The sequence below is a fragment of the Mercenaria mercenaria genome, chromosome 8 (assembly GCF_021730395.1).
Source record: "Mercenaria mercenaria strain notata chromosome 8, MADL_Memer_1, whole genome shotgun sequence".
Taxonomy (NCBI): Eukaryota; Metazoa; Mollusca; class Bivalvia; order Venerida; family Veneridae; genus Mercenaria; species Mercenaria mercenaria.
This window is the reverse complement of record NC_069368.1, coordinates 59,643,760-59,670,600: the sequence shown is the minus strand read 5'-3', so window position 1 is coordinate 59,670,600 and position 26,841 is coordinate 59,643,760. Positions and strand designations below refer to the sequence as shown.

Genomic DNA, 26,841 nt, shown 5'->3' with positions numbered 1-26,841 from the left:
TCTGAACGACCTTGACCTTTGCTTTGCTGACAGCAGCGGAATACTTTTATAATTTTTCATTTTTACAACGTGACAGCTTACAATGCAGGGAAAATAACATGAACAGTTTGATGCAGTCCATGATTGAATACTACGTTTTTATACAGTAACAGTTAAATCAGCAAATATAAATCTACAGGAAGTTTATTGTGCAACAAACAAAATTGTCGGAAACATGGCTGCGGTAAGGCTAATGCCAACTGTACTGAGGAGCTTTCAGAGTTGCACAAGTAAGTTGGTTAGGCATCATTGTATTTAAAGTGGAAAAATAATATGAAATAAACCTCTGCCTACTTGGCAGGAATTCCAAAACATGTACAATAATGTTAAGCAAATGAAATGATTATTTTATTCTTGATTGGTTATGGTGAAACATATAAACATTTTCTCACCGCGCCTGCATCACACAGTCTGTTGAGATTAAACATTTCCCATTCTAATAATTTCTATTAAAAAAAAAAATTGTATTTTTCTCATTGTTTTAAATACATTGTAAGTCACAGGAAACAATGAAAATAAATTGAAAAGCGTTTGTAATGCTTTACTCAAGGCAAAATGCCTTTATTATAGATATATATAATATTTAATGCATAATTGAACACAGTCCTCTGTGGCAGTACTGGTAAAGACAGCGTGAAAGTTTTTATTGCCGCAGCAGCCCAGGTTTGATTCCCAATACGGGCATCTTTTTTTTTCTTGATTTGGCATAAAAATTTTAAGATAGTTTAGAAACAAAAACTCATCTTCTGAAGTTCATAATATGACCAAACACCAAGTTTAAAAAAAGATCATTTTTAGCCAAAATCTGGAGGTCAGTGCCTTTAAGTGTGTGATGTTATACACCTTATGTTTTATTTTGGATTTACTCTCCCTCCACTCTAGATTTAAAAAAATCTCTCTGACAGTTTCCTTTTAATTATGTTTCTTGATAGTAGTTTGTAGTATCCATACATCCCTGCTCTCCTGATCCTCCAACCCAGGGTAATATTAATTTAAAAGGTAATATGACCGTAGTGATAGTAAATAGGGGCACAGAAGACACACATCTAGGTTTTAATTACAAGGCTTTTGATTAATGAAGACAAGTGTTGCTGTCATTTTGAATGATATATTAAAAACTTTCACAGAATGAGTCACTTTTTCTAAGTTAAGTTATAAAGTAATAAACTAATTGCAGGAAAATTTGACGAGCCTTATAGACTGGCAAGCAGAGCATTAGAGTCTGTATTTCCTGTTTTGTCACTGTCGCTCCACACAAGCAGCTCATACCACGCTAGCAGGAAATCGGGGTCTGGTCGGAATCGAGGTCATGGTGGGAGTGGAAAGAGAAACAATAAAGATGGCTTAATCCATTGTCCATCCTGCAACTCCCCATTTACAGAAGTTTCTCAGTTTGAAGGTATAGCAAAATTAGCATATTGAGTAGAAATTAACAAGACATTTTATTTGATACTAACTAGGTTTTTCAAAAGAGCCTGGTTGTAAGAATGGGGTATGTAATTGTCCGAGCAGCGTCAGTCTGATCATTTCTGCTCAAAAACTTAGTTTTGGTTGAGATATTTAAATGAAACATAACTGTTTTATTGAATTTCTTGTATCTGATTATTAGACGAACTTGGTAGGATTTTGAGTACAATGACAAAAAAACTTACCAAAAATAAAAATATTGCTTATTGGAAAATTAAAAATATTGCTTGTTGGAAACAGGGAGAAAGTTATGATGTATTTGAATCTTTGTTTTCCCTGTTGTGTTAGAAGTCATTCATTGTTTCATTTGTACAGGTCATCCCAGATTTCTACGATGCATGGAATGCCATTACTTCTTCTTGAAGGCAAATGAAATTCCGAAATCAACCCCAGCCCCAAAAGAAGAGGCACTTCTATCACCAAAAGAGGTATGATATTATGTTCATTTTTAGGTCCAGAAGTGACAATTTCAGTAAAAAAGTAATGTTTGTTACAATCTATTTTGGAATGATGTTGACAAATAAACTGAAAAGGAATGTTAACTTGCAAATCTGCATGCAGCATTCTATATAATAAATAATTCTGGAACAAAAATGTTTGGATTTTGTCAGGAGAACTTTCATGCAGTTCTTAACTGTGCTTGTTGTATAATCGCATTGTAAAAAATATTGGATACATACACATTGTGTAAAAAGTATTCACTGACAAGTATACAATGCCACTATATTGACCATAGTAAATAAATAGAAATTGGTTTAAACATTATTAAACAAGAGAAATCACAACTATTGAATTAGTGCTGGTTTGGCTCATTTAATGAAACAAATTATGAATTGGCATTTTCAAAGGTCACAGAACATCATCAAGTTTGGACTTTAATAGATATGAAAAGCATCACACACACACACAAAATTATTCTGACTTTAGGAGTATGTAATATACACATACCCAGTCCTATTACAAACAAGTTAGTTAAAACTTTAATTTAATGATAAAAGAACTTTATGTTATATGAATACAAGGAAGCTCAGTTCATAAAGAATGAATTTCTCTTTAAAAACCAAAGACCACAAATTTGCATCCCCACAAAATGGTTGTTTGTTTTTATGCCCCCGGCATCTACTGATGCAGGAGGCATATAGTGATCGTCCTGTTCGTCCGTCCGTACGAGGTTAACCAAATGTCGTCTAGCATCAATACCCCTTACTAGAATGACTTGATACTAATGCAGATGTAACCTGTGACCATTCCTCATCTTCAGACATCGCCTGACCTCAGTTTGACCTTGACTTTGACCTCATTTTGGACTTAGGTTGCTTTATATAGGCCATCTCTTGGTTAACCAAATGGGACCATTTCGTCTAGCATCAATACCGCTTACAAGAATGAATTGATACTAATACAGATGTAACCTGTGACCATTCCTCATCTTCAAACATCACCTGACATTAGTTTGACCTTGACCTCATTTTGGACTTGGGTTGCTTTATATGGGCCATCTCTTGGTTAACCAAATGGGACCGTTTCGTCTAGCAATAATACTGCTTACAAGAATGAATTGATACTAATACAGATGTAACCTGTGACCATTCCTCATCTTCAAACATCACCTGACCTCAGTTTAATAATAATAATAATAATAATAATAACGACTTTATTTATAGAGGCGACACAGTTGGGCAAGCCCAGTCTTCCCTGTGAGCCTCTTGAAATATGTACATGGTATTTACAACATGATAGTAATGGCATAAAACTAATTAACATTTTAAGTTCAGCATTAAAACAAAGACATAAATTAAACATGACAAGAAGTATAATATTATGTACATGAATGATAACAGCTATCAGTGTTCACCAGAGAACCTCCACTGTAAGTAAGCATGTTTAAATGACTGTATGGAAGAGGACTGGCGTATTTGTAGTGGAATGGAGTTCCATATATGTGGTCCAGAGTATGACAGCGATTTTCTAAAGAATTCTTTATTTGGCTTTGGAATGTGTAAAAGGTCATCTGAGTGTGATCTGAGAGTGAATGCATGAGAGCAGCTGGATTTTGTGAAAAGATGTTGGATGTAGCTTGGTGACTGTTCATGTTGAGATTTATAGACAATTATGACTTTTTTAAATTCCAGTCTTTCTGGGAATGTCATCCACTTAAGTTCTTTGAACAGCAATTTGGATGGTGTGTCAAAATCTTTGTCTAGAATTATTCTGGCTGCTCGCTTTTGAAACTTGATGAACAGATTTTGAAGCTCAAGACTGCAATTTCCCCAAATTGTACAGCAGTAGTCTATATGCGGCAATATATATGCATTGTAGAACATTTTGCGTACACTGATACTGAGATAATGTTTTATACGCATGAGGAGGTAGAGTTTTGAATTACATTTCTTAAGTGTGCTATGAACATGTGCTTTCCAGTTTAGGTTACTGTCTACATTAACACCCAGCAGTTTTTCACATTTGGAGTAAGCAATAACTTCATTATTTAATTTAAGCTTTTGGGATGATTGTTGAATTGTATTTTGTTTGTAATTATTTGCAGTTATGAACATCAATTTTGTTTTTTGAATGTTGAGAAGCATGGCATTTTGTGAGCACCAACTGTGAATTATGTCTAAGTCAGACTGAAGGTTTTTGTATATTACTTTTACATCAGAGTCTGTTGTGCTGATGGTTGTGTCATCAGCAAACATATCTGTTTCTGAGTGTTGTATATATAGAGGAAGGTCATTAATATACATAATGAACAAGAGGGGACCTAAAACTGAGCCTTGTGGAACTCCTGACGTTATCTCCATTGAATCAGAGTACTTTCCAGACACACATACTTTTTGTTGGCGGTCTCTGAGATATGACTGAAGCCACTTGATCGAATTGCAGTCGAATTGATATGCTGACAATTTATCGAGCAGCAATGAGTGATTGACAAGGTCAAATGCTTTGCTTAGATCAAGGAAAATTGTGCCAACAGCTTGTCCTGTGTCTATTGCCTTGATCCAGTTTTCTGTAATAGATATTAGTGCTGTTTCACACGAGTGATTATTGCGAAATCCTGACTGATTTGTGTGAATTAAATTATTTTCTTCAATGTATGATCTAATAGAAAGTGAAACATGGCTCTCTAATATTTTTGACAGTGCAGGAAGAATAGATATTGGTCTGTAGTTGTTTCTATCTGTTTTTGAGCCTTTCTTGAAAATTGGCGTCACTTTTGCTGTCTTAAATAGGGCTGGAAATACTGAACTTTCAAGGCTGATATTGAATATTTTTGTTAGTGGTTTGGTAATTACATTAGCACTAATTTTTAGAAATTTTGGCCCAAGACCATCCAGACCTGTTGATTTACTTGTATCTAGTGATTTTAGTTGTTTAAGTACAAATTCTTCTGAAATAGGTGGAATAGAGAATTTTTGTGATTGTGTAATGTGTGATTGGACAAAAGATTGTAGTTTTGTTCTGTGCTGGTCTGATATGTGTTCTGATACTTCAGGTGCACTTTTGAATATGTTTACAAAGTAGTTGTTGAATATATTGGCTGTTTCTTCAGGATTTTGGACTGGGTTTCCATCATCATCATTTATGAAATTTGTTTGATGTTTCACTGATTGACCGGACAGATCCTTAAGATTGTCCCATAGTTTCTTAGGATTTGCCTTATTATCATTAATTGTTTTGTTGTAAAATGACTTTTTTGCTTGGTCAGTTAATATTTTTGTTTTGTTGCGCCAGAATTTAAACTGTGCATCATTTCCATGTTCATTTTCAAGTTTGACCTTGACCTCGTTTTGGACTTAGGTTGCTTTGTATCGACAAGGATGCCACCGGGGGCATCAAGCGTTTATTGAACGCAGCTCCTTGTTTTGTGTTGTTTTTTTTGCCTACAAAATTAGATGATTTATTAACTCACTTGAACATAATGTGCTGAAGATGAGCTATTGTGATACCCCTGTGTCTGTCATCAGTCATCCTTTGACAAAAGTTTTACTGTTAGCACTCTATAGAGGTCAGACTGTTGGTCTAATTGTCAGAATGTTTCTCTCAATAAAATCTAGGAGAGCATCAGAACTGGGTCACCTGGGTTCAAAAACTAGGTCACAAGGTCAAATAATAGATAAAATTTGTTAACATGATAAAGGTCACATTTCTACCTGATCATCATTGATCTTGGTTAGAACCCTTGTTGTCTCTATAAAATCTAGGTCCAGTTTGAAGCTGGGTTATCTAAGGTCAAAAACTAGGTCACATGGTCAAATTATAGAAAGAAGAAACCTTGTTAACACTTTAGAGCCAACATTTTCCTTTTGATCTTCATGAAAGTTTGTCAGAATGTTGGTCACTATAAAATCTATGTCAGGTTTAAAACTGGAATATCTATGGTTAAAAACTAAGCCACTATGTGAAAACATAAAAACACCGTGTTAACCTTTAGCCTGCTGGTTTGCAAGTGATTCTGCCTTTGCGACCAGTGCAGACCATGTGCAGGCTGATCATGGTCTGCGCTGTTCGCTATTTAGTCAGTAAATTTTCAATGCACACACCTTCGAATAATAAATGGTACTGCCCAAAGTGAATGATGGACCAGTCCATTTTAGAAATTTAGCAGAGTGAAGGTTAAAAAAAAATTAAATTCAGAGTTTCTTCTTGTGCTTCATAAGTCTTGCAGACTATCAGAAAGTTTGTCTCATTGAAATCTTTGTCATGTTTAAAAGTGCGCCAAGATAAAAAGAACTAGAGCACTAGGTCAGTTAGTAGGATTAGTCTTATTAACACTCTTGATACAACATTTTTAGACTCTTGAGGGAGCTTTGGAAAGTGTTTGTCCAATTGGTCATTCTTCAAACTGGGTTATTTTGGTCAAAAACTAGGTCAAACCAAGGAAAAACCTTGTTAGCACTGGTAAACAAGGTCACTAGATCATTTCATTGAAAAATCTTATCTTCTTACTGAAGGTCACATTTTATATTGATCTTCAGTAAATTTTGTCAGAATGTTAGTCTTAATAAAATCTAGATAAAGTTTGAAACTGAGTTAAAGAGGGCCAAAAAAACAGGTCACTTAGGTCAGATCATTGAAAAAGCTTCATTTCATATAACAGGGTCAGAACGTTTGTTTTAATGAAATTTAGGTAAAATCAAATTTTGTGTTATCTGGTGATAAGAACTAGGTCAGGTGAACAAACTGCTTTCATGGCCATCCTGTTTATTATTTTCTTTTTTTTACACTAATTTACAGAATTCAAAATTGTCTGCTTTATAAACCATGAGATGCACGGAGTTTCGCCACTTTTGAAATATTTTAGTTGAAGACATTTCTTGACAAATACGTGGTTGGACAAGAGCTGGCTAAAATTATCTTGTCCACATCTGTGTATCACCACTACAAAAGAGTTAGACATAACCTTCCTAACCAGAAATCAACTTCTATGGCAGCGGAGACATCACTTAGTGAAATCAGTATGTCAACACCTTTATTCCACTCAAGAGGTAAGTACATGTATCTGTTTTGTATTTTGGGAAAACATGCAGTGGTCTAGTGCTTAGATGCTGGACTGAATCAAAGTGTGATGAGTTAGATACCTTACTTCTGAGAGTGTGATGAGTTAGATCCGTTACTTCTGAGAGTGTGATGAGTTAGATCCGTTACTTCTGAGAGTGTGATGAGTTAGATCCCTTACTTCTGAGAGTGTGATGAGTTAGATCCGTTACTTCTGAGAGTGTGATGAGTTAGATCCGTTACTTCTGAGAGTGTGATGAGTTAGATCCGTTACTTCTGAGAGTGTGATGAGTTAGATCCGTTACTTCTGAGAGTGTGATGAGTTAGATCCGTTACTTCTGAGAGTGTGATGAGTTAGATCCCTTACTTCTGAGAGTGTGATGAGTTAGATCCGTTACTTCTGAGAGTGTGATGAGTTAGATCCCTTACTTCTGAGAGTGTGATGAGTTAGATCCCTTACTTCTGAGAGTGTGATGAGTTAGATCCGTTACTTCTGAGAGTGTGATGAGTTAGATCCGTTACTTCTGAGAGTGTGATGAGTTAGATCCCTTACTTCTGAGAGTGTGATGTGTTCGATCCGTTACTTCTGAGAGTGTGATGTGTTAGATCCCTTACTTCTGAGAGTGTGATGAGTTCGATCCATTTCTTCTGAGTGTGATGAGTTGGATCCCTTACTTCTGAGAGTGTGACGAGTCGGATCCATTACTTCTGAGAGTGTTATGAGTTAGATCCCTTACTTCTGAGAGTGTGATGTGTTAGATCCCGTACTTCTGAGAGTGTGATGAGTTAGATCCGTTACTTCTGAGAGTGTGATGTGTTAGATCCCTTACTTCTGAGAGTGTTATGAGTTAGATCCCTTACTTCTGAGAGTGTGATAAGTTAGATCCCTTTCTTCTGAGAGTGTGATGTGTTAGATCCCCTACTTCTGAGAGTGTGATGAGTTAGATCCCTTACTTCTGAGAGTGTGATGAGTTGGATCCATTACTTCTGAGAGTGTGATGAGTTAGATCCCTTACTTTTGAGAGTGTGATAAGTTAGATCCCTTTCTTCTGAGAGTTTGATGTGTTAGATCCCTTACTTCTGAGAGTGCGATGAGTTAGATCCCTTACTTCTGAGAGTGTGATGAGTAAGATCCCTTACTTCTGAGAGTGTGATGTGTTAGATCCCGTACTTCTGAGAGTGTGATGAGTTAGATCCCTTACTTCTGAGAGTGTGATGAGTTAGATCCCTTTCTTCTGAGAGTGTGATGAGTTAGATCCCCTACTTCTGAGAGTGTGATGAGTTAGATCCCTTTCTTCTGAGAGTGTGATGAGTTAGATCCCCTACTTCTGAGAGTGTGATGAGTTAGATCCCTTACTTCTAAGAGTGTAATGAGTTAGATCCCTTACTTCTGAGAGTGTGATGAGTTAGATCCCTTACTTCTGAGAGTGTGAGGAGTTGGATCCCTTACTTCTGAGAGTGTGATGAGTTGGATCCCTTACTTCTGAAAGTGTGAGGAGTTAGATCCCTTACTTCTGAGAGTGTGATGAGTTAAATCCCTTACTTCTGAGAGTGTGATGAGTTGGATCCCTTACTTCTGAGAGTGTGATGAGTTAGATCCCTTACTTCTGAGAGTGTAACAAGTTAGATCCCTTACTTTTGAGAGTGTGATGAGTTAGATCCCTTACTTCTGAGAGTGTGATGAGTTGGATCCCTTACTTCTGAGAGTGTGATGAGTTAGATCCCTTACTTCTGAGAGTGTGATGAGTTAGATCCCTTACTTTTGAGAGTGTGATGAGTTAGATCCCTTACTTCTGAGAGTGTGATGAGCTAGATCCCTTACTTTTTAGAGTGTGATGAGTTAGATCCCTTACTTCTGAGACTACAGTTACTATTTTAGCTCACCTGAGCCAAAGGCTCATGGTGAGCTTTTGTGACCTTTCAATGTCCGTCGTGCGTCCGTCAACATTTTCTAAAACAATCCTCTTCTTGAAAACCACTGGATAGAATTACACCAAACTTCACAGAATGATCTTTGGGTGGTCCCCTTTCAAAATTGTACAAAGAATTTAATTCCATGCAGAACTCTGGTTGCCATGGCAACCGAAAGGAAAAACTTTAAAAATCTTCTTGTCCAAAACCGCAAGGCATAGAGCCTTGATATTTGGCATGTGACATCATCTATCAGGATTGTTCAAATTGTGCCCCTGGGGTGAAAAGAGGCCCCGCTCCGGGGTCACAAATTTTACATAGACTTATATAGGAAAAAAAACTTTAAAAATCTTCTTGTCTAAAACCACAAGGCCTAGGCCTTTGATATTTTGTATGTAGCATTGCCTTATGGTCCTTTTCCAAAATTATTCAATTTATGCCCCTTTGGTGAAAAGAGGCCCTGCCCCAGGGGTCTCAAGTTTTACATAGACATATAGGAAAAACACTTTAAAAGGCTTCTTGCCTGAAACTGCAAGGCCTAGGCTTTTGATATTTGGTATGTTGCCTTTTCTAGTGTTTCTCTACCAAACTTGTTCAAATTATGTCCCTGGGGTGAAAAGAGGCCCTGTCCTGGTGGTACCAAGTTCAACATAGACTAAAATGTACATGTGTATAGGGGAAAAAAAGATCTTCTTGTCTAAAAATTCAAGGCCTAGGCCTTTGATATTTGGTATGTAGCATTGCCTGGTGGATCTCTAACAAGTTTGTTCAAATTATGCCCCTGGGGTGAAAAGAGGCCCCACCCTGGGGGTCACTTGTTATAATTATGAGTTATATTGGAAAAAATACTTCAAAAATTATCAGATCATATTTCCTAGACTGTTTAATTATAATTACCTGATGACCCCAAGCGATTAGGGATCACTTCACTGTGACATTGACCTACTAACCAACTTTCTTGTTTTTTAAGATACATCCTTGAAATTTGGATGATGTGTACAGTTTTGCACACCGATCTTAAAACTGACTATCAGTTAACATGAATTTGACCTACTGACCTACCTTTTTAATATTTTAGCATCAATTTGCCATTTGAAACGTGGCTCATATTACTCAAGTGAGCGATCCAGGGTCATCATGACCCTCTTGTTATAATTAGTACACAAGGTGTTTATAAGAGTTTCTCATATAGATGCTACATACCTGGAAGGTTAAAGGATCAGGGAAACTTCTTGAAGTGAAGAATCTTCTGTTGTTGTTTTTTTCTCAATACTATGTTTCTGGCAGATTAGCCAATATAGATAACTGGTGTTGACTATAAATAACCTTACTTAGATACCAGTTAAATATATCTGGTAATATTTGATATATTTTCACTGGTATCAAACTACAAAATGAGTATATTAAATTTGGAGATGAAACTATTGAAAAACATGAAATAAAAAAGCACATAGAGGAATCCTGTTTGTTTTTGCATATGATAGACATGTCTGCACTTGTGTCTTCCTAGGACATATTCTTTACTGCTATGTTAGAAATGGATGGTAACATGTTTTATTGTGAGAATATTTCTAAATATCTTTCAGAGGAGCTGCTAGAGCTTTCTAAGGATTCAGGGAAGATGAGTGCCCTAGGACCAAGAGCCTCTATGTCAAAACCACATGAAATATTTACCTTTGAGTCTCAGACAGACAAGAATAAAGTTGTTATAGAGAAAAGTAATATACTCATGTTAGGATCCACTGGTTCAGGTGAGTCTATTTCTGTGACTTGCTAAATGGGAGAAGTCACTGACATCAGATCACTTTCCCATCTGTACCATTGGTTTGAGTCTGACAGGAGTCACGGTTTCTTCTGTTTAAGGAGGATTTATAGTACACCTGCTGAAGGGTGTTGCTCTACCTGTTGTGTTGGTCTACTTTTTGTGTTACAAGGTTTTTCATTGATTTCTCTTTATATATTAGACTATACCTTCCATATTACCGGTATACATCATTCTTGAGAATTTCAAGGGTGGTAACAGGAAATCTTTTAAATTCCCCAAAATTCCCATTCTCTCTTGTTAATTGCAGCCATTTGAGAACCAGATTTTTAGCTCACCTGAGCACGAAGTGCTCAAAGGTGAGCTTTAGTGATCACCCTGTGTCCGGCGTCCGTCGTCGTCCGTCGTCCGTCCGTCCGTCCGTCCGTCCGTCCGTCCGTCGTCAACAATTTGACTGTTAACACTCTAGAGGTCACATTTTTGACCCAATCTTAATGAAACTTGGTCAGAATGTTACCCTCAATAAAATCTTGGACGAGTTCGATATTGGGTCATCTGGGGTCAAAAACTAGGTCATCAGGTCAAATCAAAGGAAAAGCTTGTTAACACTCTAGAGGTCACATTTTTGGCCCAATCTTAATGAAACTTGGTCAGAATGTTACCCTCAATAAAATCTTGGACGAGTTCGATATTAAGTCATCTGGGGTCAAAAACTAGGTCATCAGGTCAAATCAAAGGAAAAGCTTGTTAACACTCTAGAGGTCACAATTTTGGCCCAATCTTAATGAAACTTGGTCAGGATGTTACCCTCAATAAAATCTTGGACGAGTTCGATATTGGGTCATCTGGGTCAAAAACTAGGTCACCAGGTCAAATCAAAGAAAAAGCTTGTTAACACTCTAGAGGTCACATTTTTGGCCCAATCTTAATGAAACTTAGTCAGAATGTTACCCTTAATAAAATCTTGGACGAGTTCGATATTTGGTTATCTGGGATCATAAACTAGGTCACCAGGTCAAATCAAAGGAAAAGCTTGTTAACACTGTTGAAGCCGCATTTATGACTGTATCTTCATGAAACTTGGTCAGATTGTTAATATTGATGATCTTAAGGTCCAGTTTGAATCTGGGTCATGTAGGATAAAAAACTAGGTCACCAAGCCAAATCAAATGAAAAGCTAGTTTACACTAGAGGCCACATTTATGACCATACCTTAATGAAACTTGGTCAAATCTTGATGATCTATAGCTCAAGTTCAAATCTGGGTTAGGTGGGGTCAAAAACTAGGTCACTAGGTCATATCAAAGGAAAAGCTTGTTAACACTCTAGAGGCCACATTTATGACTATATCTTCATGAAACTTAGTCAGAATGTTAAACTTGATGATCTTTAGGGCAATTTTGAATCTGGGTCATGTCGGGTCAAAAACTAGGTCACCGGGTCAAATCAAAGGAAAAGCTAATTAACACTGTAGAGGCCACGTTTATGACCATATCTTAATGAAACTTGGTCAGAATGTTAATCTTGATAATCTTTAGGTCAAGTTTAAATCTGGGTCAGATGGAGTCAAAAACTAGGTCACTAGGTCATATCAAAGGAAAAGCTTGTTAACACTCTAGAGGCCACATTTTTGACTATATCTTCATGAAACTTAGTCAGAATGTTAAACTTGATGGTCTTTAGTTCAAGTTCGAATCTGGGTCATGTCGGGTCAAAAACTAGGTCACGGGGGTCAAATAAAAGGAATAGTTAGTTAACACTTTAGAGGCCACATTTATGACCATATCTTAATGAAACTTGGTCAGAATGTTAATCTTGATGATCTATAGGTCAAGTTTAAATCTGGGTCAGGTGTGTTAAAAAACTAGGTCACTAGGTCAAATCAAAGGAAAAGCTTGTTAAGACTCTAGAGGCCAGATTTATGACTGTATCTTCATGAAACTTAATCAGAATGTTAATCTTGATGATCTTTAGGTCAAGTTCGAATCTGGGTCATGTGGGGGCAAAAACTAGGTCACCGGGTCAAATCAAAGGAAAAGCTAGTTAACACTTTAGAGGCTACATTTATGACCATATCTTAATGAAACTTGGTCAGAATGTTGATCTTGATGATCTTTAGGTCAATAGGTCAGGTGAGCGATACAGGGCCTTCATGGCCCTCTTGTTTATCTTTGAATTTCAGATTTAATTTTATTCATCTTATTATCATAAAAAACAACATTTCTATGTTTAAACCCTTATCCTGCTAAATTTCTATAATGAACTTGTCCATCTTTCAGTTTAGACAGTAGTAACCATTAACTGTTAAAAGGGATGCTGAACAAAAAATACTGACTGAATGGCAAACAGTGCAGTTCATGAAAGGCAGAATCAATCGTGACCAGCATGCTAAGGGTTTATAACTTTGAAAAGTTTTAAAAAAATGTTCCAAAAATTTTTGACACAAGGATGAATAGGTTAATGCCATAAAATTTACATAATAAATGATATTAAATTTTTTAAAAGATTCAACTGCCACCCCAGGAAAACTTTAGTTTTTTGTGTAATTTATATCTTGTTCTTGCAAAATAAAGGTTTAATTTGAGAAAAAAAAAATGGTGCAAGGTTGTAAACATTCAGAAATCCTAAATTGAGATTGAGAGTTCTCATGTATGATTTAACATGCAAAATAAAGGAATTGTTCCCTTTTTAGGAAAAACTCTGTTAGCTCAGACGTTAGCACGCATATTAGATGTTCCATTTGCAATCTGTGATTGTACGACACTGACATCGGCTGGCTACGTTGGCGAAGACATTGAATCTGTGATAGGGAAACTTCTTCAGCAGGCGAATGGTGATGTGGACAAATGCCAGCAGGGTAAGTACACTAAGATTCACTGATCACAAATTTTTGAGGTGTAGTGGAATAGTGTTATTTCAGTCACACAGTAAAAACTGAACCTTTTAACTCTAAAGGATGGGATATCTACAGCATTCACATTCACGCTAAAATCTGCGTAATTCACACATAAAAAGTCACTTGCACGCAACTTCTAAAAACCCATGGGTACAATGCACACGTAAAAAATCTTAAAGAAAATACATTGTCCATAATTAGCTGAAATTCAAGCAACCGGACTTTATTTTTGACTCACACACGCACATTACCACAATTCAAATTGTTGACAGTTGGCTAGGTGTCAAGATGAGTTGCATTTACATGACGATGGCATAATTTAAGCTCTGCCTACTTCAGGTACTTGTGAGATTTTTGCGAGAAGTGTGACAGCGAATCAGATTATTCGTAAAACTAGACACAATAGTATTCAGCCAATCAGTGATGCAGTTACATTTTTGACACTTTCAGATAATTGTCAACATGTGGGAGTGCAAAAACAACGTTTTTGAACGTTTTTTCAACAAGTTGATGAATAAGCGGTCAGCTGGCATCTACTACACAATTATTGGGTCTCCATTATAAAAGAAAGACCTGTATTACAGCTGCTTGTTTATAAATATTTACAAATGACCGGTTGCAGATTGACTTCCATCGGGCAATTTTCTACAAGTTACTTTTCAATTTTATTCGAATCCGATACTGTTCATGCTAAATTTATGACTATAATTATGCAAGATATAGCAGCAAAATTTTTTAGCTCACCTGTCACAAAGTGACAAGGTGAGCTTTTGTGGTCGCGCAGCGTCCGTTGTCCGTCCGTGTGTAAACTTTTGCTTGTGACCACTCTAGAGGTCACATTTTTCATGGGGTCTTTATGAAAATTGGTCAGAATGTTCTCCTTGATGATATCTAGGTCAAGTTCGAAACTGGGTCATGTGTGGTCAAAAACTAGGTCAGTAGGTCTAAAAATAGAAAAACCTTGTGACCTCTCTAGAGGCCATATATTTCAAAAGATCTTCATGAAAATTGGTCAGAATGTTTACCTTGATGATATCTAGGTCAAGTTCGAAAGTAGGTCATGTGCCTTCCAAAACTAGGTCAGTAGGTCAAATAATAGAAAAACCTTGTGACCTCTCTAAAGGCCATATCTTTCATGGGATCTGTATGAATATTGGTTTGAATGTTCATCTTGATGATTTCTAGGTCAAGTTCGAAAATGGGTCATGTGCCATAAAAAGCTAGGTCAGTAGTAGGTCAAATAATAGAAAAACCTTATGACCACTCTAAAGGCCATATTTTTCATGGGATCTGTATGAAAGTTGGTCTGAATGTTCATCTTGATGATATCTAGATCAAGTTCGAAACTGGGTCATGTGCGGTCAAAAACTAGGTCAGTAGGTCTAAAAATAGAAAAACCTTGTGACCTCTCTAGAGGCCATACTTGTGAATGGATCTCCATAAAAATTGGTCAGATTGTTCACCTTGATGATATCTAGGTCAAGTTTGAAACTGGGTCACGTGCAATCAAAAAGTAGGACAGTAGGTCAAATAATGAAAAAACGTTGTGACCTCTCTAGAGGCCATATTTTTCATGGGATCTGTATGAAAGTTGGTCTGAATGTTTATCTTGATGATATCTAGGTCAAGTTTGAAACTGGATCAACTGCGATCAAAAACTAGGTCAGTAGGTCTTAAAATAGAAAAACCTTGTGACCTCTCTAGAGGCCATACCCTTGAATGGATCTTTATGAAAATTGGTCAGAATGTTCACCTTGATGATATCTAGGTCAAGTTTGAAACTGGGTCACGTGCCTTCAAAAACTAGGTCAGTAGGTCAAATAATAAAAAAACCTTGTGACCTCTCTAGAGGCCATACTTTTCATGGGATCTGTATGAAAATTGGTCTGAATGTTCACCTTGATGATATCTAGGTCAGTTTCGAAACTGGGTCACATGCGGTCAAAAACTAGGCCAGTAGATATAAAAATAGAAAAACCTTGTGACCTCTCTAAAAGCCATATTTTTCATGAGATCTTCATGAAAATTAGTGAGAATGTTCACCTTGATGATATCTAGGTCAAGTTCAAAACAGGGTCACGTACCTTCAAAAACTAGGTCAATAGGTCAAATAATAGAAAAACCTTGTGACCTCTCTAGAGACCATATTTTTCAATGGATATTCATGAAAATTGGTCAGAATTTTTATCTTCATAATATCTAGGTCAAGTTCAAAACTGGGTCACATGAGCTCAAAAACTAGGTCACTATGTCAAATAATAGAAAAAACGACGTCATACTCAAAACTGGGTCATGTGGGAAGAGGTGAGCGATTCAGGACCATCATGGTCCTCTTGTTTATAAAATCTGTAATACTTACCAGCACCAGCTGGAATTTTTGAAAACAGCTTTTTTTAGCTCGACTATTCAAAGAATAGTGAGCTATTGGACTCACCCATGCGTCAGCGTCCGCATCCGCGTCCCGATTTGGTTAAGGTTTTGTATGTAAGCTGGTATCTCAGTAACCACTTGTGGGAATGGATTGAAACTTCACACACTTATTCACAGTGATAAACTGACCTACACTGCACAGGTTCCATAACTCTATTTTGCTTTTTTACAAAATAATGCCCCTTTTTCGACTTAGAAATTCTTGGTTAAGGTTTTGTATGTAAGCTGGTATCTCAGTAACCACTTGTGGGAATGGATTGAAACCTCACACACTTATTCACTGTGATAAACTGACCTACATTGCACAGGTTCCATAACTCTGTTTTTCCTTTTTACAAAATTATGCCCCTTTTTTCGACTTAGAAATTCTTGGTTAAGGTTTTATATGTAAGCTGGTATCTCAGTACCCACAAATGGGAATGGATTGAAACTTCACACACTTGTTCACTGTCATAATTTGACATGCAATGTGCAGGTCCCATAACTCTACTTTGCATTTTTTCAAAATTATGCCCCTTTTTCTGACTTAGCAGTTTTTGGTTAAGTTTTTGTATGTAAGCTGGTATCTCAGTATCCACTAATGGGAATGGATTGAAACTTTTCACACTTGTTAACCGTCATGAGCTGATAAGCACTGTGAAGGTTCCTTAACTCTTTTTCCCATTTTCAGCCCACCATCATCAGATGGTGGGCTATTCAAATCACTCTGCGTCCGTGGTCCGTCGTCCTTCCGTCCATCCGTCCGTCCGTCCGTCCTTCCGTCCGTTAACAATTTCTTGTTATCGCATCTCCTCAGAAACTACCTGGGGGATTTTGACCAAACTTTGTCAGAATGATGTATTGGTACCCTAGTTGTGTCCCCCTGAAAATCAGACTGGTTCAACAATTTTTTAGTAAGTTATGGCCCTTTGTTTATTTCTATAATTTACATAGATTTATATAGGGAAAAACTTTGAAAATCTTCTTGTCCAAAACCACAGAGCCTAGGGCTTTGATATTTGGTATGAAGCATCATCTAGTGGTCCTCTACCAAGATGATTCAAAATATTTCCTTGGGGTCTAATATGGCCCCACCCCAGGGGTCACATGGTTTATATAGACTTATATAGGGAAAAACTTTGAAAAACCTCTTGTTTAAAACCACAGGGCCTAGGACTTTGATATTTTGTATATTACATCATCTAGTGGTCTTCTACTAAGATTGTTCAAATTATCCCCCTAGGGTCAAATATGGCTCCGCCCCGGGGGTCACATGGTTTACATAGACTTACATAGGGAAAAACGTTGAAAATCTTCTTGTCCAAACCACAAAGCCTAGGGCTTTGGCATTTGTAATGTAGCATCATCTAGTGGTTCTCTACCAAGTTTGTTCAAATTATCCCCCTAGGGTCAAATATGGCCCCGCCCTGGGGGATCACATGGTTCATATAGACTTATATAGGGAAAAGATTTTAAAATCTTCTTGTCAATAACCTACAACATTCAAATTTGGACCACATGTATGGCTTTGAGTGGCAAGATGAACCTTGACATGAGTTGACCTTGATTTTGACCTAGTGACCTACTTTCACATTTCTGTAGCTACAGCCTTCAAATTTGAACCACTTGCATAGTTTTGTGCACTGAAAAAAACTTTGACCTTCACTTTGACCTAGTGACCTACTTTCACATTTTTGAAGGTACAGGCTTCAAATTTGGACCACATGCATAGTTTTGTGTTCTGAATTGGAATTTGACCTTGATTTTGACCTACTGACCTACTTTCACATTTCTCAAGCTACAGCCTTCAAATTTGGACCACATGCATAGTTTTGTGTACCGAAACAAACTTTGACCTTTACATTGACCTAGTGACCTACTTTCACATTTTTGAAGGTACAGGCTTCAAATTTGGAACACATGCATAGTTCTGTGTTCCGAAATAAAATTTGACCTTGATTTTGACCTAGTGACCTACTTTCACATTTCTCGAGCTACAGCCTTCAAATTTGGACCACATGCATGGTTTTGTGTACCGAAATGAACTTTGACCTTAAGATTGACCTAGTGACCTACTTTCACATTTCTGTAGCTACAGGCTTCAAATTTAGACCACATGCATAGGATTGTGTACCGAAACAAACTTTGACCTTGACATTGACCTAGTGACCTACTTCCACATTTTTGAAGGTACAGGCTTTAAATTTGGACCACATGCATAAATTTGTGTTCTGAAGTGTAATTTGACCTTGATTTTGACCTAGTGACCTACTTTCACATTTCGTCCTTGAAATTGATCTAGTGACCTACTTTCACATTTCTCAAGCTACAGCTTTCGAATTTGGACTACATGCAAAGTGTTGTGTACAGAATGAAATTTGACCTTGAGCTAGTCAGTAAGTCTTGAAATTTGGAACACTCAAAAATGGCACATTGGTGGGCGCCAAGATCACTCTGTGATCTCTTGTTACAAAATTATGCCCCTTTTTCGACTTTTATATTCATTCAATTGACAAGGCTGTTGAATAGTCGAGCGTTGCTGTCCTCCGACAGCTCTTGTTTTTTTCAGAATTATGGAACGAAGTAATACTCATTGCATATGATATGATGTATCTAAGAAAAGGAGTGGTCACATCAATAGTTTTTATCCATAAACAAGAAAATTATAGCCATTTTTTAAAATCGCTTCACAAGCTTGCTTGCAGTTGGGGGTTTTATGTCCAGTTAGAAATGATAAATTTGAAGGGAACGCTCTCTTCTTCACCTTGAAGTCTCCCCACTTTTGTTGGAGGAGAAGTGACTTCTCCATTATAAGCTCTAGCTGTATCCCTGTGGTGCATGTGTTAAAACAAACCATTGTCATTAACACAGGCGGAATAAAAGTGTCACTTCTCATATACTTCTTCGTCACTTTGTTTCAGCTGGAACATTTTTAGCTCACCTGTCACAAAGTGACAAGGTGAGCTTTTGTGATCGCGTGGTGTCTGTCGTCCATCGTCCATGCGTGCATCCGTAAACTTTTGCTTGTGACCACTCTAGATGTCACATTTTTCATGGGATCTTTATGAAAGTTGGTCAGAATGTTCATCTTGATGATATCTAGGTCAAGTTCGAAACTGGGTCACATGCCTTCAAAAACTAGGTCTGTAGGTCTAAAAATAGAAAAACCTTGTGACCTCTCTAGAGGCCATAATTAAATTTCACAAGATCTTCATGAAAATTGGTCCGAATGTTCACCTTGATGATATCTAGGTCAAGTTCAAAACTGGTTCTCGTGCCATTAAAAACTAGGTCAGTAGGTCTAAAAATAGAAAAACCTTGTGACCTCTCTAGAGGCCATATATTTCATAAGATCTTCATGAAAATTGGTCAGAACGTTAACCTTGATGATATCTAGGTCAAGTTTGGAACTGGGTCACATGCCATCAAAAACTAGGTCAGTAGGTCAAATAATAGAAAAACCTTGTGACCTCTCTAAAGGCCATATTTTTCATGGGATCTGTATGAAAATTGGTCTGAATGTTCATCTTGATGATATCTAGGCCAAGTTCGAAACAGGGTCATGTGCGGTCAAAAACTAGGTCAGTAGGTCTAAAAATAGAAAACATTGTGACCTCTTTAGAGGCCATACTTGTGAATGGATCTCCATAAAAATTGGTCAGAATGTTCACCTTGATGATGATATCTAGGTCAAGTTTGAAACTGGGTCACATGCCTTAACAAACTAGGTCAGTAAGTCAAATAACACAAAACCTTGTTACCTCTCTAGAGGCCATACTTTTCATGGGATCTGTATGAAAGTTGGTCTGAATGTTTATCTTGATGATATCTAGGTCAAGTTTGAAACTGGGTCAACTGCGGTCAAAAACTTGGTCAGTAGGTCTAAAATTATTAAAATCTTTTGACTTCTCTAGAGGCCATATTTTTCAATGGATCTTCATGAAAATTGATCTGAATGTTCACCTTGATGATATCTAGGTCAGTTTTGAAACTGGGTCACGTGCAGTCAAAAACTAGGCCAGTAGGTATAAAAATAGAAAAACCTTGTGACCTCTCTAGAAGCCATATTTTTCATGAGATCTTCATGAAAATTAGTGAGAATGTTCATCTTGATGATATCTAGGTCAGGTTCAAAACAGGGTCTCGTACCTTCAAAAACTAGGTCAATAGGTCAAATAATAGAAAAACCTTGTGACCTCTCTAGAGACCATATTTTTCAATGGATCTTCATGAAAATTGGTCAGAATTTTTATCTTTATAATATCTAGGCCAAGTTCAAAACAGGGTCATGTGCGGTCAAAAACTAGGTCAGTAGGTCTAAAAATAGAAAAACCTTGTGACCTCTCTAGAGGCCATACTTGTGAATGGATCTCCATAAAAATTGGTCAGAATGTTCACCTTGATGATATCTAGGTCAAGTTTGAAACTGGGTCACATGCCTTAAAAAACTAGGTCAGTAGGTCAAATAATAAAAAAACCTTGTGACCTCTCTAGAGGCCATACTTTTCATGGGATCTGTATGAAAGTTGGTCTGAATGTTTATCTTGATGATATCTAGGTCAAATTGAAACTGGGTCAACTGCGGTCAAAAACTTGGTCAGTAGGTCTAAAATTATTAAAATCTTTTGACCTCTCTAGAGACCATATTTTTCAATGGATCTTCATGAAAATTGATCTGAATGTTCACTTTGATGATATCTAGGTCAGTTTCGAAACTGGGTCACGTGCAGTCAAAAACTAGGCCAGTAGGTATAAAAATAGAAAAACCTTGTGACCTCTCTAGAAGCCATATTTTTCATGAGATCTTCATGAAAATTAGTGAGAATGTTCATCTTGATGATATCTAGGTCAAGTTCAAAACAGGGTCACGTACCTTCGAAAACTAGGTCAATAGTTCAAATAATAGAAAAACCTTGTGACCTCTCTAGAGACCATATTTTTCAATGGATCTTCATGAAAATTGGTCAGAATTTTTATCTTTATAATATCTAGGTCAAGTTCAAAACTGGGTCACATGTGCTCAAAAACTAGGTCACTATGTCAAATAATAGAAAAAACAACGTCATACTCAAAACTGGGTCATGTGGGAAGAGGTGAGCGATTCAGGACCATCATGGTCCTCTTGTTTTTCAATTTGTATGGTCTGTACCCAACTTTTTTATCATATACCCACATTTTCTGAAATATGTGGGTACATGTACCGACTTGGGAATGCCTCGGATAAGATAAGATTATGTGAAATGGCTGCTTAAATAACTAGAATATGAAAACCATTATAAAGAGTTATTTCTCATGCAAACTTGATGGGGTCCATTTTTGGCTCATACATGTATCCTATCAGTCCTTTATGTAAGATGTCCACTAATATAGCGAAAATTAGAAGCCCACAAATATCTCTATATATACCATGTTGGTTATTGAAGAGTGTTGATGAAGGACCCTGAAGTGTTTTTCCTTGGAAATGATCTGGTGATGCTCATTTTAGCTTAAAAATTCCACCCCGTGAAATTGGAACAGATTTATTAACCTTAAGCCAGCTGCCGACAAGTGATTATGCCTTTGTGTCCAGTGCAGACCAAGATCAGCCTGTATGTCAGTGTAGGCTGATCATGGTCTGCCCTGTTTGCTATTCAGTCAGTAAATATTCAGTGAACACCCCTTCAAATAATAAATGGTACTGCCAGAATTGAGTGATAAATCAGTCCATTTTAGAAATTTAGCAGTGTAAAGGTTGAATTATAGCCTATGTTTTGTATACAGGTATTGTATTCTTGGATGAGATTGATAAAATAGCCAAAGCACAAAACACTCAGCATTTGAAGGATGTTGGTGGTGAGGGAGTACAGCAAGGGATGCTGAAAATGCTGGAGGGTACACAAGTCAATGTGCCAGAGAAAAACAGGAAAATGAGGGGTGATACGGTTGTTGTTGATACCACAAATATTCTATTTGTTGCTGCCGGGGCATTCAGTGGTCTAGACAAGATTGTACAACGAAGGAAAAATGTTAAGGTAACATACGATATTTGACTGCATGCTTAGCTATTTAACTTTTCCGGTGTACTGAAATTAATATCCCCAGGTACTTTAACATAGACATATGGTCAGTGACTGTGAAAATTAATAGTTCTTTCAAAATAAAAAGTAACATTTAGAGAGGAGATCATTGCCAGTTTGAGCTTTCTAGTTTTATATGATTCCCTGTATCCGTGATGGTCTTAAATAGAGCCACACAGGTTTCTTTCTCTTTCTTGAAGAGGAAATCTCTTTCTTGAAGAGGAAAACTAGTTGTGGGCATGAACGGCTAAATTATGCAGATGGCTTACTTTATATTGCTTGCTTCGCTGAGGTTCACGTTTGTGAGTTTGTAGCTGTGCTAGTGTTGTCATGTACAAAAGGCATCAATCTGACTTGCAAAAGGTCAGCATTTTTACCCAGATTGCAAACGTTTTCTGAAATAATGTCTAGAGGGCACCATGCATCTTCTTTCACCATGAAAAGCTCAGAAGTTGCCGTATGACCAGAGTTGAGTAAATGAGACTTTAAACCCAACGGAAAGCAAATATACAGTCAGTGCATTTGTTTTGTTTTGATGTTTATGCATTGAATATTGACTAAAATTATTTATTGCTATTTGATAGAAGTATTGCTGTTTAACAACAGTATTGTTATTAATTATTTTAGATCTGGCATGATGTAGCATTATGTTTATACAGTTTTAATAAATTATACTAAGAGCCTAACAGACATGCATATTTAAGGTTACAACACACTGAATAGCTGTTCTTCTTTATTCTATATAAAATTGACATATGTCCAATGGCTGCAGCACACATCTTAAACGTCTGTAACTTACATTTTCTTGAAGAATATAATAATTGTCAGTGCTGAATAAAAATCAGAAGAAAAGTGGGCATCATGTTTGATGCAAGAAAAATATATTTCAGTCAAACTGCAAAATCAGCTAAAAAATGAGATCCCAAACTGTAATGGTGGTGTATGATCTAAGTATCCATGACAAATTCTGCCATGTTGCAATTTCATTATGAAAATGCTACCACCGTTCAAGCATAGATCTGTCATGTGATTCCAGCAAAAAAAAATGCAAAGAGAGTATTAAAGGAAAATAGCTCTACAGAGTAAAAAAACTGAGGACTATTTGAATCCGCCATTATGAGCACGCCATTTTCCTATTTAGTGTCTGTATGCCTTTTATCTTCTTTTGCAGTATTTAGGATTTGGTGCACCTATGACTGTAGTGCCAGAAGAGAAAAGCTCAACACTGTATGAAAATCAGGATAATAAGAATGAATTTGACAATCAGTTACATGATGAATTGATGAAACAAGTAGAAGACTGTGATCTCATTGAGTTCGGACTAATTCCAGAATTTGTTGGCAGAATGCCAAAATTGTGTCCATTCCATTCTCTTGATGAAGATATTTTAGTAAAAATTCTAACAGAACCAAAGAATTCCTTATTAAAACAGTTTAAACACAGCTTCTTATTAGATAAGGTAGGTTTCACAAGTGATGTAGATACTTGAACTATTTTACATGGTATGTTGTTAATTTTCACAACTTTAAATGTCAGCAGGTTACATGTCAAGAGGTTGAGTTTCACTACTTTACTTGTCAAGAGGTTGATTTTCACTGTTTTACATGTCAAGTGGTTGATTTTAACTGCTTTACATGTCAGCTGGTTGATTTTCACTACTTTACGTGTCAAGTGGTTGATTTTCACTAGTTAACATGTCAGCTGGTTGATTTTCACTGCTTTACATGTCAAGTGGTTTATTTTCACTACTTTATATATAAGGTGGCTAATTTTCACTACTTTACAAGTGGTTGATTTTCACTGCTGGTGGTTGATTTTCACTTTGTGTCAAATGGTTGATTTTCACTACTTTACATGACAAGTGGTTGATTTTCACTACTTACATGTCAGGTGGTTGTTTTTCACTGCTTTAAATATTAACTGGTTGATTTTCACTACTTTACATATCAGGTGGTTAATTTTCACAACTTTACATGTCAGGTGGTAGGTTTTTGCTGCTTTATATGTGAGATGGTTGATTTTTGTTGAGCCCTTAAGGGAGCGAAGACATAGTTGTCCAAATGGCTGTTCAGTGTATGTGCGTGCTTGCATCTGTGCGTCAGTGTGTCCATCTGGATTTCTTTGTCTGGACCATAAGTTTGTCATTGATTGTAGGATTTAAAAATAACAAGGCACAATTGTTCACCACCATGAGACGGCGTGTCTCGTGCAACACCCTTGTCAATATCTTAAAGTTCAAGGTCATACTTGGAGTTTAAAGGTCAAATATGGCTATAATTGACCTTGTCCGGACAATAACTTTGTCATTGATTGTGGGATTTTAAAATAACTTGGCACAATTGTTCACCACCTTGAGACAGTGTGTGTCGCGCAAAACCTGTGTCAATATCTTAAAGGTTAAGGTCACACTTGGAGTTTAAAGGTCAAATATGGCTATAATTGACCTTGTCCGGACAATAACTTCGTCATTGAATGTGGGATTATAAAATAACCTGGCACAATTGTTTTATTTGGCACAAATGTATGTCTCAATGAGACAGAGTTTCATGTGCAACTCCCAGTCCTTTTAACAGCTGGTGGGCTCGACATGTTGCCCTTGGACATCTGGCCACTGTTTTACATGTCAGGTGGTTGATTTTCACTGCTTTACATGTCAGATGGTTGATTTTCACTGTTTTTGTCGAGCCCGATTGCGGTGAGCTCGATATTGTCACCACTTTTGGCGGTTTGGTGTATGTGCGTGCGTCCATCAGTCTTTGCATCCATCCGATTTTGTCAGGACCATAACTTTGACATGCATGGACCAATCTTGTTTATATTTGGCATGAATGTTTACCTCAATGAGAAGGTGTGTCATGCACAAACCCCATGTTCCTGTCTCAAAGGTCAAGGTCATAGTTGTAGGTCAAAGTCAAGTTGAAGTTTGTCCAGAACATATCTTCTTCATGCATGTTGGGATTTTGATTTAACTTGACATGAATGTTCACCATTATGAGACAGAGTGTCTTGCGCAAGAACCAGGTCCCTAGGTCTAAGGTCAAGGTCACACTTGACAGCTGGAGGGCTCGACATTCTGCCCGTGGACATACTTGTTTATAAACAGTCTTTTTGATGAATTGCTCATGCTGGTTTCCAGTGGTGACTAAGCTCACATTATGATTTTCGAGGAGAAAATGTATATTTAAGTCATGCCATTCCAGGTTAAATGTACTTTCCTCATGTAGTTATATATTCAAACTGTTTGTAGCCATCATATTGTTTGTGGGAAAGGACACTATAATTTTCATGCTTTTATTTGAATAAAGTCATCTTAATATAGTATGATTCATGACATTGAATTTTCTGTTAACAATTCTTTTTTATGTATTACACCTTTTTTCAGTGTGAATTAGATATAACTCCAGAGGCTCTACGTGCCATAGCTCAGGTTGCAATGAAGAAAAAAATGGGCGCTAGAGGTCTTCGAGCTGAAGTGGTAAGCAATAATAGCTATCCTATTCACCACTGCATTGATGTTGGCATCACGTCACACCTTGGTTAAGTTTTCTATACCAGTCCACATTTTGACAAAACCTTTTGAGATAAAGCTTTGAAACTTTCAACACTTGTGTACCATCACCATGTTCAAATTTAAATCTGGGTAATTTGTTGTAAAAGGTAGGTCACTAGGTCAGAGACAGATAAAAAAAAAATACTTGTTTACACACCAGAGGCCACATTTTGTGCCTGATTTACATGAAACCTGAACGAGTCAAATCTAGGTCAAGTTTGAAACTGTATCATTTGAGTTGAAAAGCTGGAACACTGGTTTAAATTATATTAAAACCTTTCTTACACTGTAAAAAGCATAATTGTCTTCCAGATCTACATGATATTTGGTCAAATTGGCTATCTTGATGATGTCTAGGCCAAGTTGGTTATATGTGGTCAAAAATAAGTTACGGGTTCCAGTCCTTGGTGAACTGTGTCTTCTTATTAGAGGCCACATCTGCTACTTGATCTATTTCTTTGCAAGGATCATGATTACTATGTGGTATTATTATGCCTTTTAAATTTGTCAGCCCTTGTTGAGAGACAGATATAAAGGCAAAACCTCAGGTGCCATTATTATACTAGGATTATCATACGACCAGTAGGTACTTCCGAACCATGTTTTAGTGTCTTAGTATATTACATTTGAGCCGTATCACGGGAAAACCAACATAGTGTATTTGTGACCAGCAAGCAGTCTGTTCAGGATCCATGCTGTTCGCTTTCAAAGCCTATTGCAATTAGAGAAACTGTTAGGGAACAGCATGGATCCTGACCAGACTGTGCAGATGTGCAGGCTGGTCTGGATCATGCCGGTCGCAAATGCACTATGTTGGTTTTCTCATGGCACAGCTCATTTGTAAATAAAGCGTTTTTAAAAAGATTTTTTTTTATTTCAGGAACGTCATTTGTTGACAGCAATGTATGAGGTTCCAGGATCAGATATAAAACGTGTTGTGGTTAATGAAGATGTGATTCGTAATAACACACCTCCAACATTTGTACATGGACTAGATCCTGAAGATCTGGAATACGAGAGTGACAGTACAAACTTTGATATACAAGAAACAAACATTGACAATTTAAAAGATTCTAGTCCAAAAGTCTTATAACCATTTTTTAATTCAACAATAAAAACAGGGAAAATGAAAGGATCTCTTAATTTATGATTGCCTGTTTTATATGAATTTATATTTCATTTTTTAGCTTTCACTGGCTTGGAGTTTTAGCATCAAGTACTTTGGGTGAGCTATTGAGAGCACTCGTTGTCCGTA

General features: G+C 36.9%; 1 protein-coding gene across 1 annotated transcript; it reads left to right on the top strand.

Moving 5' to 3' along the window:
* Positions 1–26,718, top strand: LOC123566273 (ATP-dependent Clp protease ATP-binding subunit ClpX-like). The gene is made up of 10 exons (XM_053550066.1): positions 1–269; positions 1,217–1,438; positions 1,822–1,934; positions 6,809–6,992; positions 10,500–10,664; positions 13,368–13,532; positions 21,741–21,991; positions 23,208–23,495; positions 25,419–25,511; positions 26,467–26,718. Exons 1-10 carry the CDS (start codon positions 215–217, stop codon positions 26,677–26,679), a joined length of 1,749 nt encoding a protein of 582 aa, XP_053406041.1. The 5' UTR covers positions 1–214; the 3' UTR covers positions 26,680–26,718.
* The last annotated feature ends 123 nt before the right edge of the window (positions 26,719–26,841 follow it).

What these genes read in the sequence shown, in the direction of transcription:
- LOC123566273 (XM_053550066.1), top strand. Translation starts at nt 215, where the DNA reads ATGGCTGCGGTAAGGCTAATGCCAACTGTACTGAGGAGCTTTCAGAGT. An exon ending in CACTTCTATCACCAAAAGAG is followed by an intron (nt 1,935 to 6,808) that starts GTATGATATTAT and finishes GAAATATTTTAG; the next exon opens with TTGAAGACATTTCTTGACAA. An exon ending in AACGAAGGAAAAATGTTAAG is followed by an intron (nt 21,992 to 23,207) that starts GTAACATACGAT and finishes CTTCTTTTGCAG; the next exon opens with TATTTAGGATTTGGTGCACC.